We start from the raw sequence: 14,731 nt of genomic DNA, 5'->3' as shown, positions 1-14,731 counted from the left end.
ACTGCCGCTACTACTACTGCCACTACTACTTTTACTGCTACTGCTGTTACTGCTGCTACTACTGCCACTACTACTACTGCCACTACTACTACTGCCACTACTACTACTACTGCCACTACTACTACTACTACTACTACTACTGCTACTACTACTACTACTACTGCCACTACTACTACTGCCACTACTACTAATACTACTAATACTACTGCCACTACTACTACTGCTACTACTACTGCCACTACTACTACTACTGCCACTACTACTACTACTGCCACTACTACTACTGCCACTACTACTGCCACTACTACTACTGCCACTACTACTGCCACTACTACTACTGCCAATACTACTACTACTAATACTACTACTACTGCCACTACTACTACTACTGGCACTACTACTACTACTACCACCCAGTCTACATTCCTTCTCCTACCACCACCCAGTCTACATTCCTTCTCCTACCACCACCCAGTCTACATTCCTTCTCCTACCACCACCCAGTCTACATTCCTTCTCCTACCACCACCCAGTCTACATTCCTTCTCCTACCACCACCCAGTCTACATTCCTTCTCCTACCACCACCCAGTCTACATTCCTTCTCCTACCACCACCCAGTCTACAACCTATTTCACTGTCTCTCTTGTAGTTCTCTCTGGATTTCAGAGTGCTGCTGACAGGAACTCCTATCCAGAACAACCTGACGGAGCTCTACAGCCTCCTATCGTTCATCCAGCCCAGTCTCTTCCCCACAGACCAGACCGAGGACTTCACTAGCACTTACAACCAGGTCCAGACACAACCGACTCTGGGTAGGACACTACACGTGTGTGTGAGATAACATGCTAGATAGGAGGACACTACTACACAATTCGATCGGAACACCTGGAGGCTAAGCTTCCCCTAAAGTAAATGGTAAAACATTATATAGTCTAATTAGCCTACTCCTGTCTATACATAAATAAATAAAATCATTAAAAATAGCATAACCTACTTTGGCCTGCAGTTTGGGCAGGGCGCGCAAATACCACGGAAAAACATAGAATTAGCCATTAGCTTTCCAAACTATCAAGACAAGGAAATAGACTCTAATCAGTCTTTTAGTTCTCAACTTTGTTGAGTGAACAGTATAGCCTATCTTATTGGAACCAGCGGAGAGCATCGGCCATATCCCCGGTGAAGTAACGCACATTCGCAGAAGCCTCTTGAAAGTTTGTTTTTGGACAATTTCCTCCTCCAGGTCAGATGGGCGTCATTGTATTTGTGTCTCCCCTTCTCATAGGCTTATTATATGGACCAATGTCGTTTTTATTGATTGTTTGTCAGTGTCAGCAGAGTAGGCTACCCTGTGATTTGTAGATTTAAAAAAGTTATTAGCATAAATTATGACTATCCAATTTACTCATCACATTATCAAAAAGTGTGCTATCTTACAGTACAATGTTGGAACACCTGCTCTGTCCATGACAGACTGACCAGGTGAACCCTATGATCCCTTATTGATGTCACCTGTTAAATCCACTTCAATCAGTGTGGATGGAGGGGAGGAGATGGGTTAAAAAACCATTTTTAAGCCTTGAGACAATTGAAATGTGGATTCAGAAAGTATTCAGACCCCTTGACCTTTTACACATTGTTACAGCCTTTTTCTAAAAATGATGAAATCATTTTTCCCCCTCAATCTACACACACTACCCCATAATGACATCACACTACCCCATAATGACATCACACTACCCCATAATGACATCACACTACCCCATAATGACATCACACTACCCCATAATGACATCACACTACCCCATAATGACATCACACTACCCCATAATGACAAAGCAAAAAAGGGTTTTTAGACATTTTTACATATTTATAAAAAATCTAAAACTGAAAAAACACATTTACATAAGTATTCAGACCCTTTACTCAGTACTTTGTTTAAGCACTTTGGGCAGCGATTACAGCCTTGAGTCTTCTTGGGTATGACGCTACAAGCTTGGCACACCTGTATTTGGGGAGTTTCTCCCATTCTTCTCTGCAGATCCTCTCAAGCTCTGTCAGGTTGGATGGGGAGCGTTGCTGCACAGCTATTTTCAGGTCTCAAGAGATGTTCGATCAGGTTCAAGTCCAGGCTCTAGCCACTCCTGCGTTGTCTTGGATGTGTGCTAAGGGTTGTTGTCCTGTTGGAAGGTGAACCTTTGCCCCAGTGTCAGGTCCTAAGTGCTCTGGAGCAGGTTTTCATCAAGGATCTCTCTGTACTTTTCTCTGTTCATCTTTCCCTCGATCCTGACTAGTCTCCCAGTCCCTGCTGCTGAAAAACCTCCCCACAGCATGATGCTGCCAGCACCATGCCTCACCGTAGGGATGGTTCCAGGTTTCCTTCAGACAAGACGCCAAAAAGTTCAATCTTGGTCTAATCAGACCAGAGAATGTTTAGTCTTTAGGTGCCTTTTGGTAAACTCCAAGATGACTGCCATGTGCCTTTTACTGAGGAGTGGTTTCCGTCTGGCCACTCTACTATAAAGGCCTGATTGGTGGAGAGCTGCAGAGATGGTTGTCCTTCTGAAAGATTCTCCACAGAGGAACTCTAGAGCTCTGTCAGTGACCATCGGGTTCTTGGTCACCTCCCTGACCAAAGCTCTTCTTCCCCGATTGCACAGTTTGGCTGGTCGGCCAGCTCTAGGAAAAGTCTTGGTGGTTTCAAACTTCTTCCATTTACGAATGATGGAGGCCACTGTGTTCTTGGGGACCTTCAATGCTGCAGAAATTTTTTGGTACCCTTCCCCAGATCTGTGCCTGGACACAATTCTGTCTCGGAGCTCTAAGGACAATTCCTTCGACCTCATGGCTTGGTTTTTGCTCTGACATGCACTGTCAGCTGTGGGACTTTATATAGCCAAGTGTGTACCTTTCCAAATCCTGTCCAATCAATTGAATTTACCACAGGTGGACTTCAATCAAGTTGTCGAAACATCTCAAGGATGATCAATGGAAACGGGATGCACCTGAGCTCAATTTCGGGTCTCATAGCAAAGGGTCTGAATACTTATGTAAATAAGGCATTTCTGTTTTTCATTTGTAAAAAAATAGCAAAAATGTCTAAGACTTTTCGCTTGGTCATTATGGGGTATTGTGTGTAGATTAATGAGGAAAATAATTAACTCAATCAATTTTAGAATAAGGCTTTAATTTTTAAAAATGAGGAAAAAGTCAAAGGGTCTGAATACTTTCAGAGTGTACTGTACGTGTGCCATTCGGAGGGTGAATGGGCAAGACCAAAAAATGTAAGTCTAATTGAACAGAGTATAGTAGTAGGTGCTAGGTGCACCGGTTTGTGTGTCAAGAACTGTAACGCTGCTGGGTTTTTCACACTCAACACTTTCCCGTGTTTATCAACAATGGTCCACCACCCAAAGGACATCCAGCCAACTTGACACAACTGTGGGAAGCGTTGGAGTCAACATGGTTCAGCATCCCATTGGAACGCTTTCAACACCTTGTAGAGTCAACATGGTTCAGCATCCCATTGGAACGCTTTCAACACCTTGTAGAGTCAACATGGTTCAGCATCCCATTGGAACGCTTTCAACACCTTGTAGAGTCAACATGGTTCAGCATCCCATTGGAACGCTTTCGAAAGCTTGTAGTGCCCATGCCCTGACGAATTCAGGCTGTTCTGAGGGCACAAAGGTGGTGCAAGTCAATATTCGGAAGGTGTTCCTTTTTGTACACTCAGTGTCTTTGTTGGCAGTTTGTTATGGTACTGAAGTACAGTATGGAACAGGAACCCGGTTTTTAGTGCTGTCCCAAATGACACCCTATTCCCTATATAGTGAGCTACTTTTGACCAGTCCAGGTGTTCAGAACGGTTGGCCACTCTGCCATATGTGTACTTTTTATTATTTGATGGAACCTTTTTTTATTGATGCAGGAAGTCCCATTGAAACCAAGAGGGCAACTCCATCGTCATGATAAAGACTGCATCTCTGTGAACCCTACATGTCTAACAGCAGTGTTCTCTGTCTCTCTCTCCAGCCAGTGATCTCCAGAGAGTGCTGCAGCCCTTCCTGCTGAGGAGGGTGAAGGCTGAGGTAGCAGCTGACCTCCCCATGAAGACAGAGATACTGATGTACCACGGCCTGTCTGCCCTGCAGAAGAGATATTATAAGGCTATACTCATGAAGGACCTGTGTGAGACTAACATGAACCTCATCTAAAATGATGTTAGGAAATTCTAGCCCTGGTTGGCTGTCCGTTTGTGCTCTCTTGCCAACTTGTCTTTTTGGAATGGGCAAGCTAAACAGTTTGGGTTAGGCTTGCCGATGACAGCAATGGAGTTGGTAGGAGCAACCAAAGAAAAGAAAATACTTTTATTCAACTTAAACTAAACTCTTTCCATTGGGAAGCAACTGACAGTAGCTAACTGTTGTTTTGTTTCTAGACGCCTTTGGGAATGAGCAGGGAAACAAGACCAGACTGCTTAATATACTGATGCAGCTCCGGAAGTGTGTGGACCACCCCTACCTGTTTGATGGTGAGATCTTATTGGTTTAGAGATGTGTGGACCACCCCTACCTGTTTGCTGGTGAGATCCTATTGGTTTAGAGATGTGTGGACCACCCTTACCTGTTTGATGGTGAGATCCTATTGGTTTAGAGATGTGTGGACCACCCTTGCCTGTTTGATGGTGACATCCTATTGGTTTAGAGCTGTGTAGACCACCCTTGCCTGTTTGATGATGAGATCCTATTGGTTTAGAGCTGTGTGGACCACCCCTACCTGTTTGATGGTGAGATCCTATTGGTTTAGAGATGTGTGGACCACCCTTGCCTGTTTGATGGTGAGATCCTATTGGTTTAGAGCTGTGTGGACCACCCTTGCCTGTTTGATGGTGAGATCCTATTGGTTTAGAGCTGTGTGGACCACCCTTGCCTGTTTGATGGTGAGATCCTATTGGTTTAGAGCTGTGTGGACCACCCTTGCCTGTTTGATGGTGAGATCCTATTGGTTTAGAGCTGTGTGGACCACCCTTACCTGTTTGATGGTGAGATCCTATTGGTTTAGAGCTGTGTGGACCACCCTTACCTGTTTGATGGTGAGATCCTATTGGTTAACAGTAAAATATAACAGCAGTAGCTTAGTGGTCAACCTAACATCCATGACAATCACTGGATTAGGTTACACATATCTATAATCACAGACTGAATGATGAAACAACACATTTCTACCATCTCAGTCATATTTTGGTCTGACCAAATCATGGGCTGGTGCCAGTAATTTAAAAGGTTAGTGGAACCAGGGGGACATTTTTAACTTGAGCCCTGCCTTTCCTCTCTAGGTGTGGAACCAGAGCCGTTTGAGATGGGAGAGCATCTGATCCAGGCTAGTGGAAAACTCTGTCTGCTGGATAGCATGCTGGCATACCTGCACCAAGGGTCTCTGTCTCTCTCTGTTTCTCTCTGTCTCTCTCAGGGAGATCTAACACTGAGCACTAAGGGAGAACTATAACACTGAGCACTAAGGGAGATACTGTCTAACACTAAGGAAGATACTGTCTAACACTGAGCACTAAGGGAGAGACTGTCTAACACTGAGCACTAAGGAAGAGACTGTCTAACACTGAGCACTAAGGAAGATGCTGTCTAACACTAAGGAAGATACTGTCTAACACTAAGCACTAAGGGAGATACTGTCTAACACTGAGCACTAAGGGAGAGACTGTCTAACACTGAGCACTAAGGGAGAGACTGTCTAACACTGAGCACTAAGGAAGATGCTGTCTAACACTAAGGAAGATAGTATCTTCCTTAGTGCTCAGTGTTAGACAGTATCTTCCTTAGTGTTAGACAGCATCTTCCTTAGTGCTCAGTGTTAGACAGTCTCTCCCTTAGTGCTCAGTGTTAGATAGTCTCTCCCTTAGTGCTCAGTGTTAGACAGTCTCTCCCTTAGTGCTCAGTGTTAGACAGTATCTACCTTAGTGCTCAGTGTTAGACAGTATCTCCCTTAGTGCTCAGTGTTAGACAGTAGCTTCCTCAGTGTTAGACAGTATGTATCTTCCTTAGTGCTCAGTATTAGACAGTATCTTCCTTAGTGTTAGACAGTATCTTCCTTAGTGCTCAGTGTTAGACAGTATCTCCCTTAGTGCTCAGTATTGGACAGTCTCTCCCCTAGTGCTCACTGTTAGACAGTATCTTCCTTAGTGTTAGACAGTATCTTCCTTAGTGCTCAGTGTTAGACAGTGTCTAACACTAAGGAAGATACTGTCTAACAGTGAGCACTAGGGGAGAGACTGTCCAATACTGAGCACTAAGGGAGAAGACTGTCTAACACTGAGCACTAAGGAAGATACTGTCTAACACTAAGGAAGATACTGTCTAATACTGAGCACTAAGGAAGATACATACTGTCTAACACTGAGGAAGCTACTGTCTAACACTGAGCACTAAGGGAGATACTGTCTAACACTAAGGAAGAAACGGTCTAACACTAAGGAAGATACTGTCTAACACTAAGGAAGATACAGTCTAACACTAAGGATGATACTGTCTAACACTAAGGATGATACTGTCTAACACTAAGGATGATACTGTCTAACACTAAGGAAGATACTGTCTAACACTAAGGAAGATACTGTCTAACACTAAGGATGATACTGTCTAACACTAAGGAAGATACGGTCTAACACTAAGGAAGATACTGTCTAACACTAAGGAAGATACTGTCTAACACTAAGGAAGATACGGTCTAACACTAAGGAAGATACTGTCTAACACTAAGGAAGATACGGTCTAACACTAAGGAAGATACGGTCTAACACTAAGGAAGATACTGTCTAACACTAAGGAAGATACGGTCTAACACTAAGGAAGATACGGTCTAACACTAAGGAAGATACTGTCTAACACTAAGGATGATACTGTCTAACACTAAGGATGATACTGTCTAACACTGAGCACTGTTAGATCTTATCCATATTTTCCATGATGTCTTGCTATTATCTCTTTTACTGTAAATATACTGTAATTTAACACATTACTTTTCCTCATTGATGTTCAGGGGACATCACATCTTGCTGTTCTCCCAGATGACCAGGATGCTGGACATTCTCCAGGACTACATGGAATACAGAGGTAATGGATACTGCTAGTGGAATACAGAGGTAATGGATACTGCTGGTGGAATACAGAGGTAATGGATACTGCTGGTGGAATACAGAGGTAATGGATACTGCTGGTGGAATACAGAGGTAATGGATACTGCTAGTGGAATACAGAGGTAATGGATACTGCTAGTGGAATACAGAGGTAATGGATACTGCTAGTGGAATACAGAGGTAATGGATACTGCTGGTGGAATACAGAGGTAATGGATACTGCTAGTGGAATACAGAGGTAATGGATACTGCTAGTGGAATACAGAGGTAATGGATACTGCTAGTGGAATACAGAGGTAATGGATACTGCTAGTGGAATACAGAGGTAATGGATACTGCTGGTGGAATACAGAGGTAATGGATACTGCTGGTGGAATACAGAGGTAATGGATACTGCTAGTGGAATACAGAGGTAATGGATACTGCTGGTGGAATACAGAGGTAATGGATACTGCTAGTGGAATACAGAGGTAATGCATACTGCTAGTGGAATACAGAGGTAATGGGATACTGCTAGTGGAATACAGAGGTAATGGATACTGCTAGTGGAATACAGAGGTAATGGATACTGCTGGTGGAATACAGAGGTAATGGATACTGCTGGTGGAATACAGAGGTAATGGATACTGCTGGTGGAATACAGAGGTAATGGATACTGCTGTTGGAATACAGAGGTAATGCATACTGCTAGTGGAATACAGAGGTAATGGATACTGCTGGTGGAATACAGAGGTAATGGATACTGCTAGTGGAATACAGAGGTAATGGATACTGCTAGTGGAATACAGAGGTAATGCATACTGCTAGTGGAATACAGAGGTAATGGGATACTGCTAGTGGAATACAGAGGTAATGGATACTGCTAGTGGAATACAGAGGTAATGGATACTGCTGGTGGAATACAGAGGTAATGGATACTGCTAGTGGAATACAGAGGTAATGGATACTGCTAGTGGAATACAGAGGTAATGGATACTGCTGGTGGAATACAGAGGTAATGGATACTGCTAGTGGAATACAGAGGTAATGGATACTGCTAGTGGAATACAGAGGTAATGGATACTGCTAGTGGAATACAGAGGTAATGGATACTGCTAGTGGAATACAGAGGTAATGGATACTGCTGGTGGAATACAGAGGTAATGGATACTGCTGGTGGAATACAGAGGTAATGGATACTGCTAGTGGAATACAGAGGTAATGGATACTGCTGGTGGAATACAGAGGTAATGGATACTGCTAGTGGAATACAGAGGTAATGCATACTGCTAGTGGAATACAGAGGTAATGGGATACTGCTAGTGGAATACAGAGGTAATGGATACTGCTAGTGGAATACAGAGGTAATGGATACTGCTGGTGGAATACAGAGGTAATGGATACTGCTGGTGGAATACAGAGGTAATGGATACTGCTGGTGGAATACAGAGGTAATGGATACTGCTGTTGGAATACAGAGGTAATGCATACTGCTAGTGGAATACAGAGGTAATGGATACTGCTGGTGGAATACAGAGGTAATGGATACTGCTAGTGGAATACAGAGGTAATGGATACTGCTAGTGGAATACAGAGGTAATGGATATCTAGCTATCATTGATAATTTTTGTATTGATAATGTTGATACCTTCTGGAAAAAAAGCTTGTTTTATAAGGACAATGGGATCCACCCAAATCATTTGGATTCCTGGTTCCTTTCACAGCATTATAAGGCTGCGTTGAGACAATGACTTCCCAATGACCCAAGCCCAGCTCAGTTAATCTCTACCATTGTGTCCCTGAGTTGTCATAATGCTTCAGCAAATATACATTATACCAGGGGCATTGATAGACACAATGTAAGTAACCTAATATGTGGCCTGTTTCAGGAAACTAGGTGTATGTCGCGGGTCACTACTTAACCGGAGAACATAAACGTTTTAAAAATCAAAATGCGTTTTCAGGAATGACTTTTGGAACATGTGAACTTTCATGTGCCTTAATAAGATGTATGCTATCTGTAAATACAAGTATAATTGTTCAATTACGACCTTAGTTGGTTTAGCCACAGAAAAGGACAGCAACCTTTCAGCTAGCCATGATTGGCTGAGATAATGAGTGGGCTGGAAATGCGAGAGATGAGTTTGGATTGGTCTGCCACATAGCATGCTTCTGTCTATTTGAGCTGATCAGTATGTCTAGGTAATCCTGTCTAACACAGCTTTTATTAGATTTTTTATTACTTAGTAGAAGTGCATAAGTGTTGCTCTCCACTTTCTGGAGGACTGAGTTTTGAAATCAGTGGAATTAGAGTATGATAGCTAAGGAGATAGCTAACTACCTGAAGATTCATGCAGGGTATTAACGTCATGAGTTAGGATTATGGTTAATTGTTTACCTAGCTAGCCAGTTACATGTCTTAACAAAAGACTCCACTATGTACCCATTTCAATAGAATGTCACAGCAACAACTATTGATAGCCAGCGCGAATTTACCAAGTATATCTATCTACTCTGATTTCAGAGCACTCTCGTCTGAGTGTGCCAGAGCGCAGAATGACTGGCGAATTTACGAACGCTCAACACCCGTTGAATATGGCCGATGTCAGTAAACATGGGCAAAAACGTGTAAATTGTTGCCAGCAGCCCAGTTGCAGTCACCAACGCTCTGGATAACATAAAAACAACAGAACAATCAACCCTTAAAGAGATGGGTGGGGCTAATGCTTGCTTATGAGGGTGTGACTGATGTTGAATGGGTGTAGACAAAGAGCTCTCCAGTAGGTACCAAAACATTCTGCATTCTGCACCGATCCTCGACTTTGGCAATGTCATTTACAAAATAGCCTCCGACACTCTACTCAGCAAATTGGATGTAGTCTATTACAGTGCCATCCATTTTGTCACCAAAGCCCCATCTACCACCCACCACTGCGACCTGTATGCTCTCGTCGGCTGGCCCTCGCTACACTGGCTCCAGGTCATCTATAAGTCTTTGCTAGGTAAAGCTCCACCTTATCTCAGCTCACTGGTAACGATAACAACACCCAACCGTAGCATGAGCTCCAGCAGGTGTATCTCACTGGTCATCCCCAAAGCCAACACCTCTTTTGGCCGCCTTTCCTTCCAGTTCTCTGCTGCCAATGACTGGAACGAATTGCAAAAATCGCTGATGTTGGAGACTTTTATCTCCCTCACTAACTTTAAGCATCAGCTATCTGAGCAGCTAACCAATCTCTGCAGCTGTACACAGCCCATCTGTAAATAGCCCACCAAATCTACCTACCTCATCCCCATATTGTTGTTATTTACTTTTGTAGGTTGCTTTTGTTCTGTCTGTTCTGGGGTAACAGTGGCAGGCTAAATGAGGTTATTTCTTTGTCCTTAGGTAACAGTGGCAGGTTAAATGAGATTATTTCTCTGTTCTGGGGTAACAGTGGCAGGTTAAATGAGGTTATTTCTCTGTCCTGAGGTAGCAGTGGCAGGTTAAATGAGATTCTTTCTCTGTTCTGGGGTAACAGTGGCAGGTTAAATGAGGTTATTTCTCTGTTCTGGGGTAGCAGTGGCAGGTTAAATGAGGTTATTTCTCTGTTCTGAGGTAGCAGTGGCAGGTTAAATGAGGTTATTTCTCTGTCCTGGGGTAGCAGTGGCAGGTTAAATGAGGTTATTTCTCTGTCCTGGGGTAGCAGTGGCAGGTTAAATGAGGTTATTTCTCTGTTCTGGGGTAACAGTGGCAGGTTAAATGAGGTTATTTCTCTGTTCTGGGGTAGCAGTGGCAGGTTAAATGAGGTTATTTCTTTGTCCTTAGGTAACAGTGGCAGGTTAAATGAGATTATTTCTCTGTTCTGGGGTAACAGTGGCAGGTTAAATGAGGTTATTTCTCTGTTCTGGGGTAGCAGTGGCAGGTTAAATGAGGTTATTTCTCTGTTCTGGGGTAGCAGTGGCAGGTTAAATGAGATTATTTCTCTGTCCTGGGGTAACAGTGGCAGGTTAAATGAGGTTATTTCTCTGTCCTGGGGTAGCAGTGGCAGGTTAAATGAGATTATTTCTCTGTTCTGGGGTAGCAGTGGCAGGTTAAATGAGATTATTTCTCTGTTCTGGGGTAGCAGTGGCAGGTTAAATGAGGTTATTTCTCTATCCTGAGGTAACAGTGGCAGGTTAAATTAGGTTATTTCTCTGTCCTGAGGTAGCAGTGGCAGGTTAAATGAGGTTATTTCTCTGTCCTGAGGTAGCAGTGGCAGGTTAAATGAGGTTATTTCTCTGTCCTTAGGTAACAGTGGCAGGCTAAATGAGGTTATTTCTCTGTCCTGGGGTAACAGGGGCAGGTTAAATTAGGTTATTTCTCTGTCCTGGGGTAGCAGTGGCAGGTTAAATTAGGTTATTTCTCTGTCCTGGGGTAGCAGTGGCAGGTTAAATTAGGTTATTTCTCTGTCCTGAGGTAACAGTGGCAGGTTAAATGAGGTTATTTCTCTGTCCTGGGGTAGCAGTGGCAGGTTAAATGAGGTTATTTCTCTGTCCTGAGGTAACAGTGGCAGGTTAAATGAGGTTATTTCTCTGTCCTGAGGTGGCAGGTTAAATTAGGTTATTTCTCTGTCCTGAGGTAACAGTGGCAGGTTAAATGAGGTTATTTCTCTGTCCTGAGGTAACAGTGGCAGGTTAAATGAGGTTATTTCTCTGTCCTTAGGTAACAGTGGCAGGCTAAATGAGGTTATTTCTCTGTCCTGGGGTAACAGTGGCAGGCTAAATGAGGTTATTTCTCTGTCCTGGGGTAGCAGTGGCAGGTTAAATGAGGTTATTTCTCTGTTCTGGGGTAGCAGTGGCAGGTTAAATGAGGTTATTTCTCTGTTCTGGGGTAGCAGTGGCAGGTTAATTGAGATTATTTCTCTGTTCTGGGGTAGCAGTGGCAGGTTAAATGAGATTATTTCTCTGTTCTGGGGTAGCAGTGGCAGGTTAAATGAGATTATTTCTCTGTTCTGGGGTAGCAGTGGCAGGTTAAATGAGGTTATTTCTCTATCCTGAGGTAACAGTGGCAGGTTAAATTAGGTTATTTCTCTGTCCTGAGGTAGCAGTGGCAGGTTAAATGAGGTTATTTCTCTGTCCTGAGGTAGCAGTGGCAGGTTAAATGAGGTTATTTCTCTGTCCTTAGGTAACAGTGGCAGGCTAAATGAGGTTATTTCTCTGTCCTGGGGTAACAGGGGCAGGTTAAATTAGGTTATTTCTCTGTCCTGGGGTAGCAGTGGCAGGTTAAATTAGGTTATTTCTCTGTCCTGGGGTAGCAGTGGCAGGTTAAATTAGGTTATTTCTCTGTCCTGAGGTAACAGTGGCAGGTTAAATGAGGTTATTTCTCTGTCCTGGGGTAGCAGTGGCAGGTTAAATGAGGTTATTTCTCTGTCCTGAGGTAACAGTGGCAGGTTAAATGAGGTTATTTCTCTGTCCTGAGGTGGCAGGTTAAATTAGGTTATTTCTCTGTCCTGAGGTAACAGTGGCAGGTTAAATGAGGTTATTTCTCTGTCCTGAGGTAACAGTGGCAGGTTAAATGAGGTTATTTCTCTGTCCTTAGGTAACAGTGGCAGGCTAAATGAGGTTATTTCTCTGTCCTGGGGTAACAGGGGCAGGTTAAATTAGGTTATTTCTCTGTCCTGAGGTAACAGTGGCAGGTTAAATGAGGTTATTTCTCTGTCCTGAGGTAACAGTGGCAGGTTAAATGAGATTATCATCTTATCATCTTATCTACCAACATAGACAGGGCTCTAACTCCTCTAGCTCCACAATGAAATAGGGTGCAGGCCAGGCAGCAGGCTGTTAGCCAGCCTGCCAGCATAGTGGAGTCTGCCATTAGCACAGTCAGTGTAGTCAGCTCAGCTATCACCATTGAGACCGTGTCTGTGCCTCGACCTAGGTTGGGCAAAACTATTCTTAATGTTTTTCCTCATAATCCTGGACTATCGGACCACCATTTTATTACGTTTGCAATTGCAACAAATAATCTGCTTAGACCCCAACCAAGGAACATCAAAAGTCGTGCTATAAATTCACAGACAACACAAAGATTCCTTGATGCCCTTCCAGACTCCCTCTGCCTACCCAAGGACGCCAGAGGACAAAAATCAGTTAACCACCTAACTGAGGATCTCAATCTAACCTTGCGCAATACCCTAGATGCAGTTGCACCCCTAAAAACAAAAAAAATGTCTCATAAGAAACTAGCTCCCTGGTACACAGAAAATACCCGAGCTCTGAAGCAAGCTTCCAGAAAATTGGAACGGAAATGGCGCCACACCAAACTGGAAGTCTTCCGACTAGCTTGGAAGGACGGTACCGTGCAGTACCGTAGAGCCCTTACTGCTGCTCGATCATCCTATTTTTCTAACTTAATTGAGGAAAATAAGAATAATCCGAAATTCCTTTTTAATACTGTCGCAAAGCTAACTAAAAAGCAGCATTCCCCAAGAGAGGATGACTTTCACTTTAGCAGTGATAAATTCATGAACTTCTTTGAGGAAAAGATTATGATTATTAGAAAGCAAATTACGGACTCCTCTTTAAACCTGCGTATTCCTCCAAACCTCAGTTGTCCTGAGTCTGCACAACTCTGCCAGGACCTAGGATCAAGAGAGACGCTCAAGTGTTTTAGTACTATATCTCTTGACACAATGATGAAAATAATCATGGCCTCTAAACCTTCAAGCTGCATACTGGACCCTATTCCAACTAAACTACTGAAAGAGCTGCTTCCTGTGCTTGGCCCTCCTATGTTGAACATAATAAACGGCTCTCTATCCACTGGATGTGTACCAAACTCACTAAAAGTGGCAGTAATAAAGCCTCTCTTGAAAAAGCCAAACCTTGACCCAGAAAATATAAAAAACTATCGGCCTATATCGAATCTTCCATTCCTCTCAAAAATTTTAGAGAAGGCTGTTGCGCAGCAACTCACTGCCTTCCTGAAGACAAACAATGTATACGAAATGCTTCAGTCTGGTTTTAGACCCCATCATAGCACTGAGACGGCACTTGTGAAGGTGGTAAATGACATTTTAATGGCATCGGACCGAGGCTCTGCATCTGTCCTCGTGCTCCTAGACCTTAGTGCTGCTTTTGATACCATCGATCACCACATTCTTTTGGAGAGATTGGAAACCCAAATTGGTCTACACGGACATGTTCTGGCCTGGTTTAGATCTTATCTGTCGGAAAGATATCAGTTTGTCTCTGTGAATGGTTTGTCCTCTGACAAATCAACTGTAAATTTCGGTGTTCCTCAAGGTTCCGTTTTAGGACCACTATTGTTTTCACTATATATTTTACCTCTTGGGGATGTTATTCGAAAACATAATGTAAACTTTCACTGCTATGCGGATGACACACAGCTGTACATTTCAATGAAACATGGTGAAGCCCCAAAATTGCCCTCGCTAGAAGCATGTGTTTCAGACATAAGGAAGTGGATGGCTGCAAACTTTCTACTATTAAACTCGGACAAAACAGAGATGCTTGTTCTAGGTCCCAAGAAACAAAGAGATCTTCTGTTGAATCTGACAATTAATCTTAATGGTTGTACAGTCGTCTCAAATAAAACTGTGAAGGACCTCGGCGTTAC

General features: G+C 43.2%; 1 protein-coding gene across 4 annotated transcripts in view; it reads left to right on the top strand.

Moving 5' to 3' along the window:
• Positions 1 to 334: 334 nt before the first annotated feature.
• chd1l (chromodomain helicase DNA binding protein 1-like) overlaps positions 335 to 14,731 on the top strand; it is a 60,309-nt gene continuing 45,912 nt past the window's right edge. For 2 of the 4 annotated variants that reach the window (XM_031838121.1, XM_031838120.1), the window contains exon 1: positions 10,337 to 12,830. Coding sequence is in view for 1 of the 4 variants with exons in the window: in XM_031838119.1 (XP_031693979.1) it covers positions 4,109 to 4,190; positions 4,441 to 4,533; positions 5,338 to 5,434; positions 7,056 to 7,129 (346 nt within the window). In the remaining 3 variants the exon portion in view is untranslated. Of the gene's footprint in view, positions 815 to 4,034; positions 4,191 to 4,440; positions 4,534 to 5,337; positions 5,435 to 7,055; positions 7,130 to 10,336; positions 12,831 to 14,731 lie in introns of those variants that run through there. The other 2 variants (XR_004212140.1, XM_031838119.1) reach the window with 2 other exon arrangements.

The sequence above is a fragment of the Oncorhynchus kisutch genome, linkage group LG13, assembly GCF_002021735.2.
Source record: "Oncorhynchus kisutch isolate 150728-3 linkage group LG13, Okis_V2, whole genome shotgun sequence".
Classification (NCBI taxonomy): domain Eukaryota; kingdom Metazoa; phylum Chordata; class Actinopteri; order Salmoniformes; family Salmonidae; genus Oncorhynchus; species Oncorhynchus kisutch.
The sequence above is the reverse complement of the archived record's forward strand: the minus strand, read 5'-3'. Positions and strand labels throughout refer to the sequence as shown.